We start from the raw sequence: 25,102 nt of genomic DNA on the forward strand, positions 1-25,102 counted from the left end.
CTTACAGCTACTCTGGAGGCTGAGGCAGAAGAATTGCCTGAATCCACGAGGCAGAGGTTGCAGTGAGCCGAGATTGCGCCATTGCATTCCAGCCTGGGTGACAAAAGCAAAACACAGTCTCAAAAGAAAAAAAAAAAAATACCAAAAGTAATGTACGATCATCATCGATTAACAAAAATCACCCTACTATATATCCTTAAGTGACTCTTCAACATGAGAAACAACCCTAAATTTACAGAAACCAAAAAACCTTAGACCTTAGAAAACAAAGAAAGTACAGAAATAGACAATGGCTAATCTGATTCTGGAAGAAAAAGAAACTACAGAAAAGATATCCAAAGTCATAAAGTTGGTAGGATGAAAATAAAAGTTTTAAAAAAACAACAAAAAACAAACTTAGAACACCACCACCACAATATTCAGGGAACCTATATAAGTCAAGAAAAAACAAAAACACAAATCCATAAGCCCAGCTGAATGACATTATACTCAAAATGTAAAAACAGAATGTAGTTAATAAATAGGTGACTATAGGTAACTTCAGAACTTGAAAATAATGTCAGCCTGATCAGAGGTAATGAAAGGAGAAGTTCTGAAAAGAAAGGTCAGCCTGAGATTAGGAAAAATTCAAGTTAATGTATTAATATGAATAAATGTAACCAACCATAAAAGTAACCTAGTCTAAGAAATGCTCTGTCAATAAATATATGGCTGAGGAAACTAAGAAATATCCAAATATAATCAGGGTGATCAGGGAATGAAGTCTCTGAAATGCATGGTTGATATAAACAGCAAGGTGAAATCCAACCAAATGTATTGAATGTAAAGTCCCCAAATCAGAAAATATTCCAATTACAGAGACATGTTTCATTTTTGGTACTGATGGGCTTGTCAGTATGAATATATTACCCCTAAAGACCACTGATTTATTTTAATCAAATCCCATGCTAAGTAACACTGAAATTATAATTTGGTGTACACAGACACCTTGATGTATACAAGGAAGGAGTACTTTGTCTCAAAAAGGTATAATGCCTGCTGGGAACTGTGGTGGGGGTTGGGGGGAATCCTTTCTACCCTACAACATCCAGCTGAGTGCATTCTAATTGCTCAACCACCATATACCACAAATATGGGATTTATGGCAAATAGTCTCTGTATATTGCTGTTAGGTCTCCTCTGCTAGACTTCCGTCTCTTTAGAGTAACAACAATCAACAACAAGTATTTAATATACACTTACTTCCTGCTAGGTTCTGTTCTAGATGCTGGGATAACACTGCCAAACAAAAAGTCAAAATCCAAGTCCCCGTGCAGTTACATTCTGATTCGGGAAGAGAGAAAAATACTTAAAAATACAAAAGTATAGATTATGTTGGAAGGTGATAAGTGTTAGGAGAATATAAAGCAGAATAAAGAGGCATGTCAGGTGAGTGGTTTGTAATTTTAAATATGGTGCTTACGGTAAGCATCATTGCAAAGGTGAAATTTTAGCAAAGACTTGAGGTAGACAGACTCCTAAATTTGAATCATAGTCACACAGCTTACTATAAGGTGAATTTGGGCAAGTTATTTAAGTCTCTGTGCATCGGTTTTCTCATATAAAAAAAAATCTTATCTACCATGTAAGGTTATAAGGACTGAGTTATTTATTTGTACAATTTCTGGACCACATTAAAGTACAACTCCTGAGGTTTTGTTTTTTGGTTTAAAATAACGTAAAAAAAAAAAGTTAAAAGAATTGGTCATGCAGATATCCAAGGGAAGAGTACTTCCAGGAGAGGTATACCAAATGGAAAGGCCCTGGTATTAAAGGAGTAGCTATGCCTGTGTGGCTGGAAAAGAGTGGGTTTTGTAAAGGGGTGGAAAAAGATGTCATTATAAAGGAGGCAGGGATGCTTAGGGCTGCTCCCAAACTTACAGACTTTCACTTAAATAGGGAGTCTCAAGAAGGTTTTGAGTGATCAACTGTTTTGACTTTTAATTTAAAAGATTCACTGCATTTGCTGGGCGCGGTGGCTCACGCCTGTAATCCCAGCACTTTGGGAGGCCAAGGTGGGCGGATCATTAGGTCAGGAGATTGAGACCACCTTGGCCAACATGATGAAACCCCGTCTCTACTAAAAATACACAAAATTAGCCGGGTGTGTTGGCGGGCCCCTGTAGTCCCAGCTACTTGGGAGGCCGAAGCAGGAGAATGGCCTGAACCCGAGAGGTGGAGCTTACAGTGAGCCAAGATTGAGCCACTGCACTCCAGCCTGGGAGACACAGTGAGACTCTGTCTCAAAAAAAATAAAAAATTAAAAAAATTCACTGCATTACGAACTGACTATTGGTGGGGCATGGTGGTTCATGTCTTTAATCCCAGCAATTTGGGAAGCTGAAACTGAAGGACTGCTTGAGTCCAGGAGTTCGAGCAACATAGTGAGACTCCATCGCTACAAAAAAACTTAAAAATGAGCTGGGTGTGGTGTCGTGCACCTGTAGTTCCAGCTACTTAGGAGGCTGAGGTGGGAGGATCACTTGATCCCGGGAGGTTGAGGCTGCAGTGAGCCGTGATGGTGCCACTGCACTCTAACCTGGGTGACACAGCAAGACTCTGTCTCAAAAATAAATAAATAAATACATAAAGAGAACTGATTGTTGAGGGAAGGCGGGGGCATAATATATACATCAAACAGTAGAAAACAGGAAGGAGGCCAATCAAGAATTACAATAATCCAGGAAAGATAGCCAGGTGTGGTGGCTCACACCTGTAATCCCAGCACTTCAGGAGGTCGAGGTGGGCTGATCACCTAAGACCGGGAGTTTGAGATCAGACTGGCCAACGCGGTGAAATACCAGCTCTACTAAAAACACAAAAATTAGCTGGGCGTGGTGGTGTGTGCCTGTAATCCCAGCTACTTGGGAGGCTGAGGCAGGAGAATCACTTGAACCCGGGAGGCGGAAATTGCAGCAAGCTGAGATCACGCCACTGCACTCCAGCCTGGGTGACAGGGCAAGATTCTGTCTCAAAATAATAATAATAAATAAGTAAATAATCCAGGAAAGAGATTATGGCTTGAACCAGCATGGCAACACTGGAGGACATATAAAGTGGTCAGACTTGGAATATATTTTGAAAGTAGAGCCAACAGAATTTGCTAATGCACTGGATGTGAGGAGTCAACAATGACCTAAGGTTTTTTTTCCCGACGAACTGAAAAAAAACGGAGTGGCCATTAACTAAAACTGACGATGGTCTTAATAACTGACAACGACTGAGTCCTAATTATATGCTAACTGTTCAATTAATCTCCTTACATGCATGATCACATTTAATCCTCACTACCAATGTGGTGGGTATCACCCCAATTAACAAGTGTAGAAACCTGCTGATTATTGGTAAACCTGAGAAGCAGAAACTGAAATTCATAATTAACAGTTTTTTCTTTTTTTTTTTTTTGAGACAGAGTCTCGCTCTGTCCCCCAGGCTGGAGTGCAGTGGCGCGATCTCGGCTCACTACAACCTCCTCCTCCTGAGTTCACCCCATTCTCCTGCCTCAGCCTCCCAAGTAGCTGGTACTACAGGGGCCCGCCACCACGCCCGGCTAATTTCTGTATTTTTAGTAGAGATGGGGTTTCACCGTGTTAGCCAGGATGGTCTCAATCTCCTGACCTCGTGATCCGCCCGCCTCGGTGTCCCAAAGTGCTGGGATTACAGGCATGAGCCACCGCACCCGGCCAACAGTTTTCTTAAGAGGCTGTATATCTGGCCAGGCAGGGTGGCTCACATCTGTAATCCCAGCATTTTGGGAGGCTGAGGCGAGTGGAGTACCTGAGGTCAGGAGTTCGAGACCAGCCTGGCCAACAGAAACCCTGTCTCTACTAAAAATCTAAAAATTAGCCCGGCGTGGAAGCCTAAGTTTGTAATCCCAGCTACTTGGGAGGCTGAGGCAGGAGAACTGCTTGAACCCGGGAGGTGGAGGTTGCAGTGAGCTGAGATCGCACTAGTGAACTCCAGCCTGGATGAGAGAGCGAGACTCTATCTCCAAGGAGAAAAAAAAAAAAAGGTCTATGTATTTAACCAGTATTCAATACATCAGTATGTATCATTATGTTCATATGATCTAGTGTTATCCCGGACATAAATAATCAATCAGTATTGAAATAGCTTTTCTGAACACAGGTTAATAAGTCCAGTAACCAACTTCAGTGCAGAAGTGTTTGGCCTCTCCAGGTCTCTGCCAATTCCTGGCACATGATTGAGAAACAAATCCTGAGTCAGGAAATTACTTGTCTTTTCAATTCAGAATCACAATTTCAGAGATTGAAGGGACTAAAGTTTTTAACCCACTCCCCTCAGCAGAGTAGCAACCAGAATGGGATGCCCAGAGAAGATACCGGCAACTAATTTTATATAGTTATCTATATACAAGATCTTAACAGGAGACTTAATCCAAGACCCTGAAATCGTCCGCTGAACTGAAGAGGATTACATTGTCACTTCCACCAGACACTTCCCCTGAGCCTCTCATTCTCACTCCCAAGTTCCCAACCCTCTCTCAGGTCCTATTTTTCCTACTCCATACCTACCCTCACTCACTTCAACACCTTGAATCCAACTATATTACTTGCTGCTTTAACTAAATTTACTAGCGAGCTTCCTCGACTTCAACCTTCTGTGAATGCTGAAACCCTTCCACCTAGGCCTCTTTCAGCAGCTGGGGTGGGGAGGTGGATGGGAGGAGAGTAACTCTGCTCAGCTTTAACTCTGCCCTGCAAAAACCTTCACTGTACTTCAGACCTAGAAGCAGCACTTCTTTCAAGAGGACCCTCCTCCCTTCCAAACTTCCCCTATAGACACTGTTTGTAACTGCAGCATGACGGAAGAGAAAGGGAACGATTTGGGAGGCAGGCAATCTGAGTTCCAATTTTAGATCTACCCCTTACTGTTTACCTTTTTGAGTCCGTTTCTTCATCTATCAAAGAGATATCACAACTATGCATTCTCAAAGGGTTATGATGAGGCTTGGAAGGGGGGGTACAGGAAATGTTGGTCCTCATCCCTCCACATTATGCAACCGGGTATTATTCACTGCGATCTTATTACGGAACCCCTCTGGATCGTTAATGGAGGTCAGAGAGCCTGAATTACAACCTGTCCGTCCCTGTGCTCCCTCCCACCCCCCAACGTTTATGGCGCAGACAGAAAGCAGTCAGAGGATGCGTGTTGCCTCCAGGTTGACGCGAACCTAGGGCAGGAGCCTGGGCGATCGATCGGCCAGGAAGGGGGATCTTGGGGGCGGCCGAACAGCTGCCGCTTGGCCCCAGACTGCACTCCGCTGTGGCAGGCTTCGATTTCCTCTTGCGTAAAAGTAGGTGGTGACCAAATGCTTAGTCCTCTCCCGGCCAGCCTCAGCTCTGCGACCCGACCCGCACCTCCGATCCCCAGAGCTTCCATTTTACTCGTCCTCGACCACACTTCGTCCCCGACAACTGTCACCTAGACCGGCGCCGCCCACCCCCAGGCCCCTCCGGGCGCCGGGCTGCGGACAGTACCCACGGGAACCGCCCAGGGAGCCTGCCTCAGGCCGGTACTCACGCCCGCTTTGGCTGTGGTCGCCACGGGCTGCTTCTGCGCCGCGCCAGCCGAGCGGAGCCGCCTCCGGCCGATCTGCTCCAGACTGAGGAACTCATTGGACAGGTCCAAGGAGTCCGTGGCCGAGGAGGCGGAGTGGTTGTGCAGTTCCAAGCTGCTGCGGAGAACCACCATCTTCTCTCCCTAATGGCCTCGGTGTGCGCGACTGCAGAGGGCTCCAGCCCCAGGCGGCCGCAGCTCTGGCTCTTCCGCGCTCCGAATTCTGGCGCCACAAGCTCCGCGCCAGCGGCCGCAGCGCGCGCGCCCAGGATCCCTCCGCCGCCTGTCCCGCCCACGCCGCCGCCATAGAACAGCAGGCTCGAAACTCTCCTCCCATTTGTAGAGCGAAGGAGGCCGGGCCAACGTGGAGAGGAACACAGGCCGACAATATAGGGGATGTGAGCAGACAGTCGGCGGACAACGCTGACTTCTTTTTCTTCACATAGTTCCGGCTCGCTGAGCCCGGCGGAAGGAGACAACGGGAGCGGTGCACAGCCCGTTTGGAATTTTGGCGCGTGGACGACGGCGGGGGAAGGGAGGCCTCCGCGCGCTCTGATTGGCTGGCGGGGCCCGGCGTCTCCTCCCCACCCCTGTTGACACCTGCTTGCTGCTTCCCGCCATCCAGGATTCAAATACAAAATGCCCACTCCTTGAATGGAGGGAAATAAAGCACTTGGCCTTTGACAGGTTTTGACTTTGAGACTTAAGAGTTTTTTTTTTGTTTTTTTTTGTTTTTTTTTTTTTTTTTTTAAATTGAGGGCTTAACGAAAACAAGTTAACTACCAAAAAGAAAGAAAACACAAGGAGCTAAAAGCAACTCAGCAGAGTGCCATCGTTTAGTTAAGGACGCGGGTTCTGCACTCATCTTTGCCATTGAACATCCCACGTAGAAGATCTCGAACAAATTATTCACCTCTCCAGGTTCTAATTTCCTCACAGGAGAATTGCTTGAAGCCGGGAGTCACAGGTTGCAGCCAGCCGAGATCGTGCCACTGCACTCCAGCCTGGACAACAGAGCAAGACTCTGTCTCAAAAAAAAAAAAAAAAAAAAGGCCCCCCCAAAAAAACAACAAGAAACTGTCTCAAAAAAGAGAGCAGGACTCCCAGTTAAATGTGAAGTTCTGATATACAACAAATACTTTTTAGATGTATTTCGGAATGTATATATACTCGGAAAGTAACTCCGATTATAATACCTAAGGCCCTAAAATACTATTGTTATACCTTGGAGCCATGCTTGCACATCATAAGTGCTCAATAAGCGTTTGCTATTATCACAGAATACAGAAGATGGCTCCTCTAAGATGGCAGTTACTTGACTACTTTGAAATAGATAACACGCTGAATGATCAGAATGTCCGAGGGATCCTAGTGAAATACATGAAAGCTGTTTATTGATTTGGATAACTGCAGTTCATTAATTTAATATTTGTTAAATACATATTGAGACTCTATTATGTGCCAGGCATTATTCTAAGCAGTGGGGATGCAGCAGTGAATAAAAAGAACAAAAATGACCTAATGGAAGTTAAACTCTAGTGGAAGGAGAAAGACAATAAACTAAATGTAAGTTTTTTTTTTTTTTTTTTTTTTTTTTGAGACGGAGTCTCACTCTGTCGCCCAGGCGGGAGTGCAGTGGCCGGATCTCAGCTCACTGCAAGCTCCGCCTCCCGGGTTTACGCCATTCTCCTGCCTCAGCCTCCCGAGTAGCCGGGGCTACAGGCGCCCGCCACCTCGCCCGGCTAGTTTTTTTGTGTTTTTTAGTAGAGACGGGGTTTCACCGTGTTCGCCAGGATGGTCTCAATCTCCTGACCTCGTGATCCGCCCATCTCGGCCTCCCAAAGTGCTGGGATTACAGGCTTGAGCCACCGCGCCCGGCCTAAACGTAAAAGTTTTAAAGTGGCAAGCATTACAGAGAAATATAAAGTAGGGAAAGGGGAGGGAAGAGTGCAATTTAAAATAGGGTGATTAGGGAAGGTCTAGCTGAGAAGTCTGACAAAGGCCTAAAGGTTAGATGGTTCTGGGAGAAGAGAGAAGCGGGAAGCAGGAAGGGGACAGCAGCAAGGCCAATGAGAACAGAGCCACTGGGTGCAGAGCCTGCGGGACTCTGGGTCTTAGTTTGAAACTTTTGAGGGCTTTTATTATAGCCACCAAATTCCCATTCAAAACCCTGAGATGAAAAGACATCTCAGGGTTTTGAACAGAAGTTTGACTTATTCCAACTTTAAAAATAATCTGTGTGGCTGCTTAATGAAGAATGCAATGTCTGGGGACATATAAAAAGTATTCCTGGCCGGGCGCGGTGGCTCAAGCCTGTAATCCCAGCACTTTGGGAGGCCGAGACGGGCGGATCACGAGGTCAGGAGATCGAGACCATCCTGGCTAACACGGTGAAACCCCGTCTCTACTAAAAAAATACAAAAAACTAGCCGGGCGAGGTGGCGGGCGCCTGTAGTCCCAGCTACTCGGGAGGCTGAGGCAGGAGAATGGCGGGAACCCGGGAGGCGGAGCTTGCGGTGAGCTGAGATCCGGCCACAGCACTCCAGCCTGGGCGACAGAGCAAGACTCCGTCTCAAAAAAAAAAAAAAAAAAAAAAAAAGTATTCCTTGTTTTTCTGAACTTCGCATTTAACTGGGAGTCCTGCTTTTTTTTTGAGACAGGTTCTTGTTCTTTTTTTTTTTTTTTTTTCAGGCAGAGTCTTGCTGTGTTGCCCAGGCTGGAGTACAGTGGCATGATCTCAGTTCACTGCAACCTCTGCCTCCCGGGTTCAAGTGATTCTCCTGCCTCAGCCTCCAAAGTAGCTGGTATTACAGGCGTGCACCACCATGCCCAGCTAATTTTTGTAGTTTTAGTAGAGACGGGATCTTGCCATGTTGGCCAGGCTGGTCTTGAACTACTGACCTCAGGTGATCCACCTGTCTTGGCCTCCCAAAGTGCTAGGATTACAGGCGCAAGCCTCCGTCCCCAGGAAGACAGATTATTATTCTGTCACTCAAGCTGGAGTGCAGTGTCGCAGCCACGGTTCACTGCAGCCTTGACCTCCAGGGCTCAAGCAATCGTCCCACCTCAGCCTCCCTAGTAGCTGGGACCACAGGTGTGTGCCATCACACCTGGCTAATTTGTTTTTAGAGACAGGGTCTCACCCTGTTGCCTAGGCTGGTCTCAAACTCCTGGTCTCAAGCAATCCTCCCACCATGGCCTCCGAAAGCCTGGGATTACAGGTGTGAGCCACTATGCCCAAACAAATTTTTTCTGATTTTTCTTGCATGAATATGTTTCACTTTTACAATAGAAAAAACTTTAAAATAATTGTTTAACCAACATAAGTGAAAAAGGAAGGAACAATATTTAAAGTAGCACAGTTTAAAAAATTAAAAAGTAGCCGGGCGCGGTGGCTCACGCCTGTAATCCCAGCACTTTGGGAGGCCGAGGCGGGCGGATCACAAGGTCAGGAGATCGAGACCACGGTGAAACCCCGTCTCTACTAAAAATACAAAAAATTAGCCGGGCGCGGTTGTGGGCGCCTGTAGTCCCAGCTACTCGGGAGGCTGAGGCAGGAGAATGGCGTGAACCCGGGAGGCGGAGCTTGCAGTGAGCCGAGATCGCGCCACTGCACTCCAGCCTGGGCGACAGAGCGAGACTCCGTCTCAAAAAAAAAAAAAAAAAAAAAAAATTAAAAAGTAGCAGAGTTTACCATTACTTGGTTTTAAAATACTATATACGGCTGGGCATGGTGGCTCACGCCTGTAATCCCAGCACCTTGGGAGGCTGAGGCGGGCAGATCACAAGGTCAAGAGATTGAGACCATCTTGGTCAACATGGTGAAACCCCATCTCTACTAAAAATACAAAAAATTAGCTGGGCGTGGTGGCGCACACCTGTAGCCCGAGTTACTTGGGAGGCTGAGGCAGGAGGATTGCTTGAACCTGGGAGGCGGAGGTTGCAGTGAGCCGAGATGGTGCCACTGCACTCCAGCCTGGCGACAGAGCGAGACTCTGTCAAAAAAAAAACAACAACAACAACAAAAACCACAAGACTATATACTGTATATACCATCTCATTTGATTTGTTTATTCAGGAAATTCTAATTGAGCCCCCATCTTATTCTAAGCATAGTTAGAGGTGCAAGGAGTAAAGCAGTGAACAACACAAACAGAAACCCTAGGTTCACGGAGCTTACATTCTAAGAGGTACTCAGTGGATAAACAAGTAAATAAACAAGGTAACTTCATTATAGCAAGTGGTACAAAGAAAATGAAACAGGGGCACGTGACAGAGAGTGGTTGAAGGGAGAGAAACATACAGTGGACTTGAAAGGTCAATCTGAGGCCAGGCAGGGTGGCTCACGCCTGTAATCCCAGCACTTTGGGAGGCTGAGGTGGGTATCACCTGAGATTGGGATTTCTAGACCAGCCTGGCCAACCTGGAGAAACCCTGTCTCTACCAAAAATACAAAATTAGCCAGGCGTGGTGGCGGGCGCCTGTAATCCCAGCTGCTCAGGAGGCTGAGGCATAAGAATCTCTTGAACCCGGGAGGCGGAGGTTGTGGTGAGCTGAGATTACGTCACTGCACTCCAGCTTGGGCAACAAGAACGAAACTCCATCTCAAAAAGAAGGAAGGAAGGGGGGAGGGAAGGAGGGAAGGAGGGGAGGGGAGGGAGGGAAGGGAGGGAGGGAGGGAAGAAGGAAGGAAGGAAGGAAGGAAGGAAGGAAGGAAGGAAGGAAGGAAGGAAGGAAGGAAGGAAGGAAGGAAGGAAGGGTGGGTCTGAGGTCAGGCATGTGTCACACCCATAATCCCAGCACTTTGGGAGGGCGAGGCAGGCAGATTGCTTGAGGTCACGAGTTCAAGACTAGCCTGGCCAACATGGCAAAACCTTGTCTCTACTACAAATACAAAAATTAGCCAGGCTTGGTGGCACACGCTTGTAATCCCAGTTACTAGGGAGGCTGAGGCAGGAGAACTGCTTGAACCAGCGAGGCAGAGGTTGCAGTGAGCCAAGATTATGGCACTGCACTCCAGCCCTTGCGACGGAGCGGGACTCTGCCTCAAAAATACATAAATAAAAAAGAAAGGTCAGTCTGAGGAGGCGACATTTTAGATGACACATAAAACATGAGAAGGAATCAGCCCTTCAAAAAATTGGCAGAGAAGGCCGGGCGCGGTGGCTCAAGCCTGTAATCCCAGCACTTTGGGAGGCCGAGACGGGTGGATCACAAGGTCAGGAGATCGAGACCATCCTGGCTAACCCGGTGAAACCCCGTCTCTACTATAAAATATAAAAAACTAGCCGGGCGAGGTGGCGGGCGCCTGTAGTCCCAGCTACTCGGGAGGCTGAGGCAGGAGAATGGCGTGAACCCGGGAGGCAGAGCTTGTAGTGAGCTGAGATCCGGCCACTGCACTCCAGCCTGGGCGACAGAGCGAGACTCCGTCTCAAAAAAAAACAAAAACAAAAACAAAAACAAAAACAAAAAATTGGCAGAGTTTTCCAGGAATGAGAAGAACAAGTGCAAAGGCCCTGAGGTAGGAAGTCCAAAATAATTGAAAATGCTTCTAGAACTTCAAAGATAGAATTCTCCAGGGAGCTTATTAAACACACTACACAAAGCCTGGTGTGGTGGTGTGGGCCTGTAGTACCAGCTACTTGGGAGGCTGAAGTGGGAGGATCGCTTGAGCCCGGCAGTTCCAAACCAGTTGGGGGAACATAGTGAGACCCAGTCTCAAAAAATAAAAATAGTCCACCCCTGGCCCGCGCCAGCAGGCTGGCGGCCTTATGTTGGGTCACGGGGTCTCCGGCAGCATGGCGGACTACCTGATGAGCGGCGGCACTGGCTATGTCCCCAAGGACGAGCTCACCACACAGCAGCTCTTCACCAGGGCCCATGGCCTCACCTAGGAGTTCCTGATTCTCCCAGGATTCAGACTTGATAGCTGATGAGGCAGACCTGACCTCAATCCTCACCCGGAAGATCACGCTGAAGACACCGCTGACCTCTTCCCCCATGGACACTGTGACAGAGGCCAACATGGCCATTGCAATGGCTCTGATGGGAGGTATTGGTTTCATTCACCACAACTGCACCCCAGAGTTCCAGGCCAACGAGGTGCGGAAGGTCAAGTTTGAACAGGGCTTCATCACGGACCCCGTGGTGCTGAGACCCTCGCACACTGTGGGTGATGTGCTGGAGGCCAAGATGCGGCATGGCTTCTCTGGCATCCCCATCACTGAGACAGGCACCATGGGCAGCAAGCTGGTGGGCATTGTCACCTCCCGAGACATTGACTTTCTTGCTGAGAAGGACCACACCACCCTCCTCAGTGAGGTGATGATGCCAAGGATCAAGCTGGTGGTGGCTCCAGCAGGAGTGACATTGAAAGAGGCAAATGAGATCCTGCAGCATGGCAAGAAAGGGAAGCCGCCTATCGTCAATGATCACGATGAGCTGGTGGCCATCATTGCCTGCACTGACCTGAAGAAGAACCGAGACTACCCTGTGGCCTCCCAGGATTCCCATTGGCAGCTGCTGTGCGGGGCAGCTGTGGGCACCTGTGAGGATGACAAATACTGCCTGGACCTGCTCACCCAGGCGGGCATCAACGTCATTGTCTTGGACTCGTCCCAAGGGAACTCGGTGTATCAGATTGCCATGGTGCATTACATCAAACAGAAGTACCCCCATCTCCAGGTGATTGGGGGGAACGTGGTGACAGCAGCCCAGGCCAAGAACCTGACTGACGGTGGTGTGGACAGGCTGCACGTGGGCATGGGCCACGGCTCCCTCTGCATCACCCAGGAAGTGATGGCCTGAGGTTGGCCCCAGGGCACTATTGTGTACAAGGTGGCTGAGCCTAGCGCTTTGGTGTGCTCATCATAGCCGATGGTGGCATCCTGACCACAGGGCACATCAAGGCGCTGGTCCTTGGTGCCTCCACAGTGATGATGGGCTAACTGCTGGCTGCCACCTTGGAGGCCCCCTGTGAGTACTTCTTCTCAGACGGGGTGTGGCTCAAGAAATACTGAGGCACAGGCTCCCTGGATGCCATGGAGAAGAGCAGCAGCAGCCAGAAACGATACTTCAGCGAGGGGGATAAGGTGAAGATCACACAGGGTGTCTTGGGCTCCACCAGGACAAAGGGTCCATTCAGAAGTTCGTGCCCTACCTCATAGCGGGTATCCAGCATGGCTGCCATGATATCAGGACCCGCAACCTGTCTGTCCTTCAGTCCATGATGTACTCAGGAGAGCTCAAGTTTGAGAAGCGGACCATGTCGGCCCAGATCAAGGGTGGTGTCCACGGCCTGCACTCTTAGGAGAAGCGGCTGTACTGAGGACAGCGGTGGAGGCCAAGGTGGTGGAGGGGGCAACCCCCAGTGTCCACCTTTGGGCACAGCCTCCCTCCATCACTGAGTGGTCCACAGATTTGCACTAAGGGTTCCCCAGCTCCTTTCCAGGGAGAGAGTGGGGGAAGTTCTGAGGGGTCTGTGGCCCCTCACTGGGCATCCCCTGCAGAGTCAGGACTGCTCCCTGGGCCAGGCTGCTCTGGGAGCCCCCCAGAGCCCAGCCAGCCGGACTCTCAGGCCCTGCGCCTGCTTCAGGTCTTGCTCCAGCCTGGTCTCCACCCCAGGGGCAGGCAGCCCCTACTGGCTTCTCCTGTAGGGCACCTCCCTGCCCCCAGTCCCCCAAAAAATGGTGCTTTCCTGGCCCTGCCTCTGGCCCACTGCTCCCTCAGCCATGTGGCACTTCTGAGCTCCTGACCTAGGCCAAGGGGAGGTCTCTGTCCCCTTCCTCGACCCTGGGCTACCCTTGGGTCTTGCTCCTCAGGTCACTTCCCTGTCTCTGGCCCCGGGTAGAAGGCTGCCCTGGTCATAGCCGCCTGCCCCTCATTCCTGACTCACCACCGTCCCCAGGTGTACCATTCCTGCCCTCTCCTCAGCTGCAGTTGAAGGCTTTAACTTTGCACGCTTTGGGATCACAGTTGCGTCATTGTGTATTAAATAATCAGAATAAATCAAGCAGGTCTCAATGCCAATAATAATAATAATAAAAATCAACATATTACACAGAGCTTCAGGTGCCTTCTCTAAAGAGCCTGATTCCATGGGTCTGAGATAAGGCCTGGAAACTTGCTTTCAGGAAGTCTCCAGTGATTCTTATCCACAGAGTGATTTGTGTCATGCTGTTCTGGAATACGGTGAGGAAAGAGTTGATTGCTAGAGAAGTAGCAATACAAGGGTATGCATAGGCCAGATGGCGTGCTTCAAGAGCACAGTAGAGAGGGGTGTTGTTGTTTTGAGAAAGGATCTCACTCTGTCACCCAGGCTGGAGTGCAGTGGCAGGATTTTGGCTCACTGCAACCTCCACCTCCCAGGCTCTAGAGATTCTCCCACCTCAGCCTCCAAGTAGCTGGGAGTAGCTGGGACTACAGGGGCACACCTCTGCTCCCAGCTAATTTTTTGTATTTTTCGTGGAGACGGGGTTTTGCCATGTTGCCCAGGCTGGTCTTGAACTCCTGAGCTCAGATGATCTGCCCACTTAGGCCTCCCAAAGTGGTGGGATTACAGGCGTGAGCCACTGCGCCCAGCCAGGAGGGTTTTCTTTTTTTTTAAGCATTTGATTTACTTTAGAGACAGGGTCTCCCTGCGTTGCCCAGGCTGCAGTGCAGTGGCTATTCACAGGCGCAATCACAGCTTGCTACAACCTCGAACTCCTGGATTCAACCGATCCTCCCACCTCAGCCTCCTGAGTAGCTGGGACTACAGGCAAGCGCCACAATGCCAGGATGGGAGTGTGGTTTTGATCCATTTGCAAAGAGCAACTGTGAAAGGACAGCAAAGGCAAGAAGTCACATGATTCGCTCTTTGGTGAGAGTGACTGGAAGCAGCAAGAACAGATGTAGAATGAAAAACTAGGAGGTTACTGCACTGTCCTGGTGAGAGAAGATGGTAGCCTAGACTAGTAGCAGTGAGCAGAAGCGAAATGGACACAGATGGGGGGATCTATTTCAGATCACAGCCTACAGAAGATCCTGTCTGCCTTCAGCAGAGGGACTTTGTCTAGGTGTGCTGTTGACATAAAGTGACCTTGTGAGGCCATCCACAGGAAGCCACACCAGCAGGAGGCTATTTTAGCTGGTCAGAGCTGAGCAGGCTAAAAAGGCAACACGCTTTACAGTGATTATTTTAGACACCCGCTACAATCAGAGGTAACTCTCTTCCCTGGGCTAGACCAATTAGGAGTTATCAACTTTTCTACTTATATTGTATTTATTTTTCAAGATGTAGTATATTCATACGGTTATGTTTTAAGTTACAAAGGAGCATATGGATTAAAAGTCTCCTTCATACACCCATTTGCTAGCCATCTTGTCACCTTTCCCATCAACAACCAAAGTGATTCATTTCTTGGGTATCCTTCCAGAGATCATCTATACCAGGCATGTTCATTTCCTGAGGCTGCCGCAACAACTTACCAAAAACTTGGTGGCTTAAAACAACAGAAACTTGTTCTCTGATGGTTCAGGAGGCCAGAAATCCAAAACCAAGGTGTTGGCCATGTTGCTTCCTTCTGGGGGCTCTGAGTGAGAAACTATTCCATGCCTGTCTCCCAGCTGCTGGTGTCTGTTGACAACCTTTGGAGTTTCTTGGCTTGTAGGAGTGTAAGTCCACACTTTGCTTTCACCATCATATGTCCTTCTTTCCTGTCTTTTTGTGCTTGTACTCAAATCTCTCCCCACTTTCTTTTTTTTTTTTTTTTTTTGAGATGGAGTCTCACTCTGTCGCCCAGGCTGGGGTGCAGTGGCGCGATCTCAGCTCACTGCAACCTCAGCTTCCTGGGTTCAAGCGATTCTCTTGCCTCAGCCTCCAGAGTAGCTGGGATTACAGGCACCTGCCACCACGCCCGGCTAATTTTTGTATTTTTAGTAGAGACAGGGTTTCACCATCTTGGCCAGGCTGGTCTCGAACTCCTGACCTCATGATCCACCTGCCTTGGCCTCCCAAAGTGTTGGAATTACAGGCGTGAGCCACCGCACTCAGCCCCCCCTTTCTCTTATAAGGACATCAGTCATTAAACTATTTAGATCACACCCTAAATCCAGGATGATCTCATTTTGAGATCTTAGTTACATCTGCAAAGATCCTGTTTCCAAATCAGATCACATTGACAGATAAGAGGGGGGTTAGGACTTGAATATATCTTTTTGGAGCCACTATTTAACCTACTACTCTAGGGACTGGCAAACTTTTTCTGTAAATAGCCAGAGACTAAATATTCTAGGTTTTGTGGATGGTATGATATTTGTAGCAATTACTCAATCCCATAGTAGTGAAAAAGTGGCCACATACAATATAGACACAAATGGGCATGATTGTGTTTCAATAACACTTTATTTACAAAAACAGGTCTCAGGATGTATTTGGCCCAAAGAGGTCATAGTTTTCTTTTTCTTTCTTTCTTTTTTTTTTTTTTTGAGACACAGTTTCTCTCTTGTTGCCCAGGCTGGAGTGCAATGGTGCGACCTCAGCTCACTGCAACCTCCGCCTCCCAGGCCTCTGCCTCAGCCTCCCGAGTAGCTGGGATTACAGGCAAGCATCATCACGCCTGGCTTATTTTTTTTTTTTCTTTGTATTTTTATAGAGACGGAGTTTCACCATATTGGCCAAACTAGTCTCCAACTCCTGAGCTCAGATGATCTGCCCACCTCGGCCTCCCAAAGTGTGGGATTACAGACATGAACCACCACATCCGGCTAGTTTTCTAACCTCTGATTTATACTATATAAGTAAGTATGAGAGCATGTGTTTGCATGGGTATTCATTTCCACCTTGTTTGCACAAATGTAGCATACTGTACACTCTGTTCTGTACTGTGCTGCTTTATCTAAGTCTTAGTGATCTTTCCCTGTGAGTACATAAAGAACTTCCTCCCTTTATTCAGCAACATCATAGTCCACTCTGTGGACACACCGTATTTTATTTAAGCAGACCTTTCTTGTGAACATTTGTTTCTGTTCTCTTGCTATTGCATAACTGCTATGAATAAATAGGTTCAAATATCACTTCCACATTGTATCTGTAGAATAAATTTCTAGAAGTGCAATGGCTAGGTCAAAAACTATGTACAACAACTAGATGCAATAATATGAATAAATCTTGCAAACAGAGTATTAAGCAAAAGGAGCCTGATTTTTAAAATGTATAATTCCTTTTATATTAAGCAGAAACACAGATAAAACTAACTTTTGCTGTTAGAAGTCAGAATATTGATTATTCTTGGGGTTGTCAAACATGAAGGCAGGCAGGGCTCAGGGGCTCATGCCTGTAATCCCAGCACTTTGGAAGGCTGAGGCAGGTGGATCACTTGACGCCAGGAGTTCGAGACCAGCCTGGTCAACATAGTGAAACTGTTTCTACTAAAAATACAAAAATTAGTTGGGTGTGGTGGCACACGCCTATAATCCCAGCTACCTGGGAGCCCGAAGCAAGAGAATTGCTTGAAACTGGGAGGCAGAGGTTGCAGTGAGCTGAGAAGATGGCACCACTGCACTCCAGCCTGGGGGACAGAGCGAGACTCTGTCTCAAAGAAAAAAAAAAGAAAAAAAAAAGTTAAAAAAACAAACAAACAAAAAAAACAACTAAGCAAACCAATCAAAATTCCAGAACACTAACAGATGGTCAGCCAAAAGCTTTTCTCTATCCCTTTATTCTCTCTTTATAATATTAAACATTAAGGAATTACCACACTGGGGCCAGGTGTGGTGGCTTTAGCCCTCCCAACATTTTGGGAGGCCAAGGTAGGAGGATCCTTTGAGGTCAGAGGTTCAAGACCAGCCTGGGCAACATGGCGAAGCCCCATCTCTATGCAAAATACAAAAATTAGCTGGGTGTGGTGGTGCACGCCAGTACTCTTGGCTGCTTGGGAGACTGAGTCAGGAGGATCACTTGAGCCTGGGAGATGGAGGCTGCAGTGAGCCAAGATCTTGCCACTGCGCTTTAGCCTGGGTGATAGAGTGAGACCCTGTCTCAAAAATAAAAAATAAAAAATAAAATTACCACACTGGTTTCAGTTTTTGGTTGGATTAGAGTTGAACTGTGCCCTCATAAAGGATATAAACCTCCCCTTGTGAATGTGATCTAATTTGGAAATAGGATCTTTGCAGATGTAATTAAAATCTCAACATGAGATTATTCTGGTTTATGGTCAACCCTAAATCCAGTGACTAGTGTTCTTATAAGGGAAAGGATACAGAGATTGGTGCATACAGACACAGAGAAGGCAGTGATGTGAAGACAGGCAGAGATTGCAGTGATGCGTTTATCAGCCAAGAAATGCCAATGTTTGCCAGCAACCACCAGAAGCCAGGAGAGAAGCATGGAACAGATTCTTCCTCCAAATCTCCAGAAAGAATCAACCTGGCTGACGCTTTGATTTCAGACTTCTGGACTCTTGAACTGTGAGAGAATACATTCCTGGTTTTTAAAGGTTACCAAGTTTGTGGTAATGTGTTACATATAGCAGCCCTGGGAAATGTATATAGTACAGTTGGTCTGGAATTGGTCTTCTGTTGGTGACCAATTTTATCTTTCCTAATCTTAACTATTCTACTTAGGAGTGACTTGATTTAGGGGGGAAAAGAAAAGGCAGTAGAGGCTGGGTGTGGTGGCTCACACCTGCAATCCCAGCACTTTGGGAGGCTGAGGCAGGTGGATCATCTGAGGTCAGGAGTTCAAGACCAGCTGGGCCAACATGGTAAAACCCCATCTCTACTAAAAATACAAGAATTAGCCGGGTGTGGTGGTGGGCGCCTGTAGTCCCAGCACTTTGGGAGGCCGAGGCAGGTGGATCATTTGAGATCAAGAGTTCCACCTGGCCAACATGGCAAAACCCCGTCTCTACTAAAAATACAAAAAATAGCTGGGTGTGGTGGCACATGACTATAATCTCAGCTACTCGGGAGGCTGAAGCAGGAGAATTGCTTGAACCCAGGAGGCAGAGGTTGCAGTGAGCCGAGATTGCGCCACTGCACTCCAGCCTGGGCAACGGAGTGAGACTCCATCTCAAAAACAAAAACGAAAACAAAAACAAAAACGGAGGTTCTTGTTGGCAACCCCTGACTGCTTCAAAAAGACTCAAGTGTTCTTACTTCACGTGCCACAGAAAAGAGGCTCAGGTAAGAGCTAATCATGATTCCACTACCTCATTTGGGATGAGGTCATAAGTGGGTCCCTCTCTGTTCTTTGGTAGCAAAATTAGAAAGTATACATTAGTTTGGATGGGGATTTCTTTCAGGAATATTGCAAATGTGAGCTTACTTAAATTGTATACCGAATCTTATTGATTTCCCACAAGAGAGGAAAAAACATTAATTGAATGGAGGTGGGGAGACATTATTGACATTTGCCATATATTAGCTATTCTATTCCATGTTTAGCTATATCCCAGATTCGCCTTCTATCTGGGAGATTTTTCTCTTTGGGTGGGTTTGGTTGAGGCAGGGCCCAGTCTCCTTCTGTGGAAATCCTACAGGGAAATACACTTCATTTCCCTGGAAACCTGGCAATGAGGACTCAGGCATGTGACCTTGGACCAGCCAATGGGCTGCTCCTATCTGAGGCATTTATTGCCTCTGGGAGGAATGACCCAAAGATGCGGGGATAGAGATTATTCCTGGTGGCAGAGCAAAGGATACAGAGGCATGGCATTATTAGAAAAGAGTGGTTTCTCTTTTCTTTTTGAGATGGAGTTTGACTCTTGTCGCCCAGGCTGGAGTGCAATGGCACATTCTCGGCTCACTGAAACCTCTGCCTCCAGGGTTCAAGCGATTCTCCTGCCTCAGCCTCCCAAGTAGCTGGGATTACAGGTGCCTGCCACCACTCCTGGCTACTTTTTGTATTTTTAGTAGAGACAGGGTTTCACCATGTTGGCCAGGCTGGTCTCAAACTCCTGACCTCAGGTGATCCACCGGCCTCGGCCTCCCAAAGTGCTGGGATTACAGGCGTGAGCCACCACGCCCGGCCTCCTTCTTTTTTAAAAAAAGACAAGGTGTTTCTCTGTTGCCCACACTGGAGCCCACTGGTGCAATCATAACTCACTGTAACCTCAAACTCCTGGGCTCAAGAGATCCTCCTGCCTCAGCTTCCTGGGTGGTTAGGACTACAGGCACATGCCAAATGGTGGCATCTTAACCAACTGTTTCTTAAATGTTTGGAGCATTATCTCAGTGTAACCTGGGCTGTGCTTCCTCTCCTCTAAGTCACACCCAAATTCTCGCCTCCTCAACCTTCCAGTAAACCTTTTTTTCTGCTTAAGTTAGCCAGAAATGCTTTCTGTTGTTTGCAACCAAGAACAGTGACTGGTGGCTGGGCATGGTGGCTCACACCTGTAATCCCAACATTTGGGAGGCCGAAGCAGGTGAATCACCTAAAGTTAGCAGTTCAAGACCAGCTTGACCAGCGTGGTGAAACCCCATCTCTAATAAAGATACAAAAAAAAAAAAAAAAAATTAGCTGGGCATGGTGGTGGGCACCTGTAATTCCAGCTACTCGGGAGCCTGAGGCAGGAGAATTGCTTGAACCTGGGAGGCAGAGGTTGCAGTGGGCTGAGATTGCCTCACTGCAGTCCAGCCTGGGCAACAGAGTGAGACTCCGTCTCAAAAAAAAAAAAGGAACACTGGTGTGAGACCTCAAGCTGCAAGAGGAATTTTACCAGTATTTTTAGAAAAGACACCCACAAAACCAATGGTGGAAGGCCACATGAGGCAGATACTCTTTTCAGATTTGGGGGTTGGAGGATCAGGAGAGAAAGAGGAAGGGAACAGGAAGTGAGAAGGGAAGATATATTCTTTGTTTTTTGTTTTTTTGTTTTTTTCTGAGACGCAGTTTTGTTCTTGTCGCCCAGGCTAGAGTGCAATGGCGCAATCTCGGCTCATTACAACTTCTGCCTCCTGGGTTCAAGCAATTCTCCTGCCTTAGGCTCCTGAGTAGCTGGGATTACAGGCGCCCACCACCACACGTGGCTAATTTTTTGTATTTTTAGTGGAGATGGGTTTCACCATGTTGGTCAGTCTGGTCTTAAACTCCTGACCTCAGGTGATCCACCAGCTTCGGCCTCCCAAAGTGCTGGGATTACAGACGTGAGCCACCGCGCCTGGCCTGGAAAATATATTCTTTTTTTTTTTTTTTTTTTTTTTGAGACAGAGTCCCTCTCTATCACCCAGGCTGCAGTGCCATGGTACCATCTCAGCTCACTGCAACCTCTGCCTCCCAAGTTCAAGCGATTCTCATGGCTCAGCCTCCCCAGTAGCTGGGACTACAGGCGTGTGCCACCACGCCTGGCTAATTTTTGTATTTTTAGTAGAGATGGGGTTTCACTGTGTTGGCCAGGCTCGTCTCTAACTCCTGATCTCAGGTGATCCACTCGCCTCTGCCTCCCAAAGTGCTGGGGTTACAGGCGTGAGCCACGGCGCCCTGCTGATATATTCTTACAATGTGGTTTTCAAACCTTACGTCTCTATTGACCTCTCCTGAACGTATATAGTTCAGTTTCTCAGTTTTCCCATGTAAGGTATGGTACACAGCAGTGAATCTAATACCACAAGTATGGACCTGCTTTCCACCCCAATCTCTTTCAGATTGGTCTTTTATTGTGTTTCAACCCAGCCAACTTCCCACCCCCAGCGATAAGGACTCTACCCTCTGAGTTCACATAGTACCTTGCTGCCATAGCACAAACTGCTTTGTATTGACATGATCGCTTTAACTTGGGAAAATAGTATAATGCAAATCAGATAAATGCAAATTAAAATAAGTGGGAATGTCAGAGTTTTGGTTGTTTTGTTTTGCCAAATTGTTTTTCTTTTGAGACAAGGTCTCGCTCTGTCACACAGGCTGGAGTGCGGTGGCTGACTCATACCTCATTGCAGCCTTGATCGCCTGGGCTCAGGTGATCCTTCTGCCTCAGTCTCCCAAAGTGCTGGGATTACAAGCTTGAGCTACTACACCCATTCTAGTTTTTGTTTTTTAATAATAATCCTTGACTGGGCACGGGGGCTCACGTCTGTAATCCCAGCACTTTGGGAGGCTGAGGCGGGTGGATCACTGGGGTTGGTGTAGTTTTGTACTAAAAATACAAAAATTAGCTGGGTGTCATAGCACACACCTGTAGTCCCAGCTACTCGGGAGGCTGAGGGAGGAGAACTGCTTGAACCTGGGAGGTGGAGGTTGCAGTGAGCCAAGATTGCACCACTAGACTCCAGCCTAGTGACAGAGTAAGACTCTGTCTCAAAAAAAAAAAAGCATTAAAAGCACATCCTTCCAAAAAAAAGGTTAAAAAAACCCCTTAAAGCTCAGTGTACTGTGTGCTATAGATTCCCTGGATCTCCTTTTACATGTCTGTGGCCTTTCTTATAATTTCCTTTGTTATTTATCTCTCTTCTAAATACCTGCCCTTTAATATCTTAATTTCACTAGATACAGGCTTCTTTGAGTAGCATCTCATATTTCTTCCTTAACCAGATCATTGGAGTTTGTAGGTCAGAATCTGGTTCTCAGTACCTCCTAGTCTTCTGAAACTATATCCCTTTTTATAGTTTCTATTGTAGGATCATATTTTTTATCTATTTATTTCTATTTTTAGCAGAATTTTGCTCTTGTTGCCCAGGCTGGACTGCAATGGCACCCTCTCAGCTCACTGCAACCTCCACCTCCCAGGTTCAAGAGATTCTCCTGCCTCAGCCTCCCGAGTAGCTGGGATTATGGGCATGCACCACCACGCCTGGCTAATTTCATGTTTTTAGTAGAGACAGGGGTTTCTCCATGTTGTTCAGGCTGGTCTCGAACTCCTGACCTCAAGTGATCCACCCGCCTTGACCTCCCAAAGTGCTGGGATTACAGGCGTGAGCCACTGCGCCCGGCCTCTATGTTTTTTATGATCTATTTTTTTCAATCTAAAAAGTAATTCCTGCTTATAAGAGAAAGTTTAGAAACAGGAAAAAAAAAAGCACAATATGGCAGTTTAGAAACAGCTGGTTATCTCTCAGTGTGCATTCTCCCCTTCTTCCTTGAGACACTCAAATAATACCTGCACTGCTCAGAATAAACTGTACGTTTCCTGATCTCCTTTACACCTGGATGTGATCACGTGAGCGTCTTTTGGTCAGTGGAATGTGAGCAGCGTGATGTGTACAACTTGCAGATTTTGTCCTTGAACCTCCCACTACTCCTTTTCCCTGGTCTTACCAGTCAGAATGCAATCAGCAGGTAAGGTGGCAAGCCATCTTCAGCCACGCGGACTAGGGCATCACTCTAGTTATGGCCCCCAATAAGACATCAGGAGCCTGGGTAACAGATATTGTAGAGACACTATATCAGCTCTGGAATGTATATGCTCAGGCTGTGGCATGAGAGATGCATTTGTATCTCATTTAAGTCACTAATATTTTTGGGTTTCTTTGTTACAGCAATGTCACCTGTATTTTAATTAATAAAAATATCAATTCAACAAGGATTTATGCCAGCTACAATGCTTATACCCTGCTCAGAGCTATGTGAGGATAATAATCATCACTGCAAATTTATGTAGTTTCTTTTTAAATTACTTATTTATTTTTTAAGAGATGAGGGTCTCACTCTGTTGCCCAGGCCAGACTGCAGTGGTGCAATCATAGTTCACTGCAGCCTCAAACTCCTGGGCTCAAGCAATTCTTTTGCTTCAGCCTCCTGGGTACCTAGGACTACAGGTACCACCATGCCTGGCTAATTAAAAAAAATTTTTTTTTGTAGAGACAGGGTCTTGCTGTGTTGCCTACATTGGTCTCAAACTGACCTCAAGCGATCCTCCCGCCTTGGTCTCCCAAAGTTCTAGGATTACAGGGGTGAGCCACTACACCCGGCCTATGTAGTTGTTTATTACACAGGGTACTGAGAACTGCAGAACTCTCAGCACAACTCGGTTCCAAATCCCTGCACTAACAGACTTGACCAAACTCTAGCATGGCTTCTAGCAGTATAAGGCTATGTCAGCCTTCTCCCCCAGACCCCCATTAAAATGCCTGCCTAAGAAAGCTCAAAGCTGCCAGGAAAATTTACTATTTGTTGTTGCCAGTACCTGATGATAGGCCCCTGACCTCCTTTTCTTAGAGCATTTACTAAAAGGGCTTAGAATTGTAAATATGTATTACTTACAACTCAGAAGTCCTTCTCAAGGACTTAGAGAGCCATTCCTTTGAAATGTAATCATCAGAAAGGATAGGGCCTCGGACTCCCAGTCTCTGTGGGAGGATACAATCCTAACTTAGATAACTGCCAGCTAGCAGACACCGCTGGCCTAATGGTATTTACACTGACCAACCCTTTGTAATTTTCACTTCCCTGGCTCTACTGAGTGCTGCCCCCCACCGCAGCTCCTCCCTGCTGCCTCATTCTCCTTTTGAAATGCCCAAATCACCTCTGCACAATTGGAATGGAGCTCAGCTCTTTCCCCTACCGTCAATAGTTGCTGAATAAAATCTGTTTTTATCGCTTTGACTGATGTTCAACGGCTGTGTTTATTTTTGACAGTACCTATGTTGTGCCAGACACTATGCTAAGTGTTTTGCAGAGATTATTTAATTTTCACTGCAGCACCCATTAGATAAGCACTCTACTATTATTATCCTCATTTTGCAAAAAAACTGACACTCAGAAATCCTAGTGTTACTTATCCAAGGTCACTCAGGGTAGTAAGTAGCCAAGATAAGATTCGAGTGTGTTTCTGACTCCAGCACTATTTATATTATTTTACCTCTCAGGACCCGTGCCCTGGAAGAGCTCATGGCAGAGGTAGAGACAGATTGACTTGCTGAGCATGCTACTGCTGTTCAAGACATATGAATAAAAAGTTGTGATAAAACAGGAAAAAAAAAAAAAAGCTGCAGGAAGATGGAAGCCAACAATAAACTCATCCTGGGAAAAGCTGCAAATAAGGCATGCGAAAGAGTGCATCAGACAGAGTGTACGTACATCTTGTGCAAAGGCTTGGTGTATCAAAGGAAGAATAAGACACTCAGAGACAAGAGTATGGCGGTGGGGGCCAAGGCGGGTGGATCACTTGAGGTCAGGAATTTGAGACCAGCCTGGCCAACATGGTGAAACCCCGCCTCTACAAAAAAATACAAAAAATTAGCTGAGGTGGTGGGGGCGGAGGTTGCAGTGAATCGAGATTGCACCACTGCACTCCAGCCTGGAAAACAGAGTGAGACTCTATCTCAAAAAAAGAAAAAAAAAAAAAAAATATATATATATGTATATATATATATAGGGTATGTGGGAAATAATGAAATCAGATTTTTTTAACCAAAAATAGTTGCTAACATTTATATTATATGCCACCAACTATTCTAAGTGCTCAACTAATCCTCATAATGACCCTATGAGATAGTAGCATTATCATTAACTTCATTTTACAGATGAGGAAACTGAGACACAGAAGAGTGAAGTAACTTTGTCCAA

The 25,102-nt window shown here is 46.9% G+C and overlaps 1 protein-coding gene and 1 pseudogene across 1 annotated transcript in view; one reads left to right on the forward strand and one right to left on the reverse strand.

Annotated features, from left to right (window-relative positions):
- The window catches only part of ATAD2 (ATPase family, AAA domain containing 2), an 82,291-nt gene extending 76,429 nt beyond the window's left edge, over positions 1-5,862 (reverse strand). The window contains exon 1 of the mRNA XM_025393237.1: positions 5,584-5,862. Coding sequence (XP_025249022.1) covers positions 5,584-5,754 — 171 coding nt within the window. The 5' untranslated portion in view covers positions 5,755-5,862. The remainder of the gene's footprint in view (positions 1-5,583) is intronic.
- A 5,555-nt stretch (positions 5,863-11,417) lies between these two features.
- Positions 11,418-12,946, forward strand: LOC112630494 (annotated as a pseudogene).
- The last annotated feature ends 12,156 nt before the right edge of the window (positions 12,947-25,102 follow it).

The sequence above is a fragment of the Theropithecus gelada genome, chromosome 8 (genome assembly GCF_003255815.1).
Source record: "Theropithecus gelada isolate Dixy chromosome 8, Tgel_1.0, whole genome shotgun sequence".
NCBI classification, from domain to species: Eukaryota; Metazoa; Chordata; class Mammalia; order Primates; family Cercopithecidae; genus Theropithecus; species Theropithecus gelada.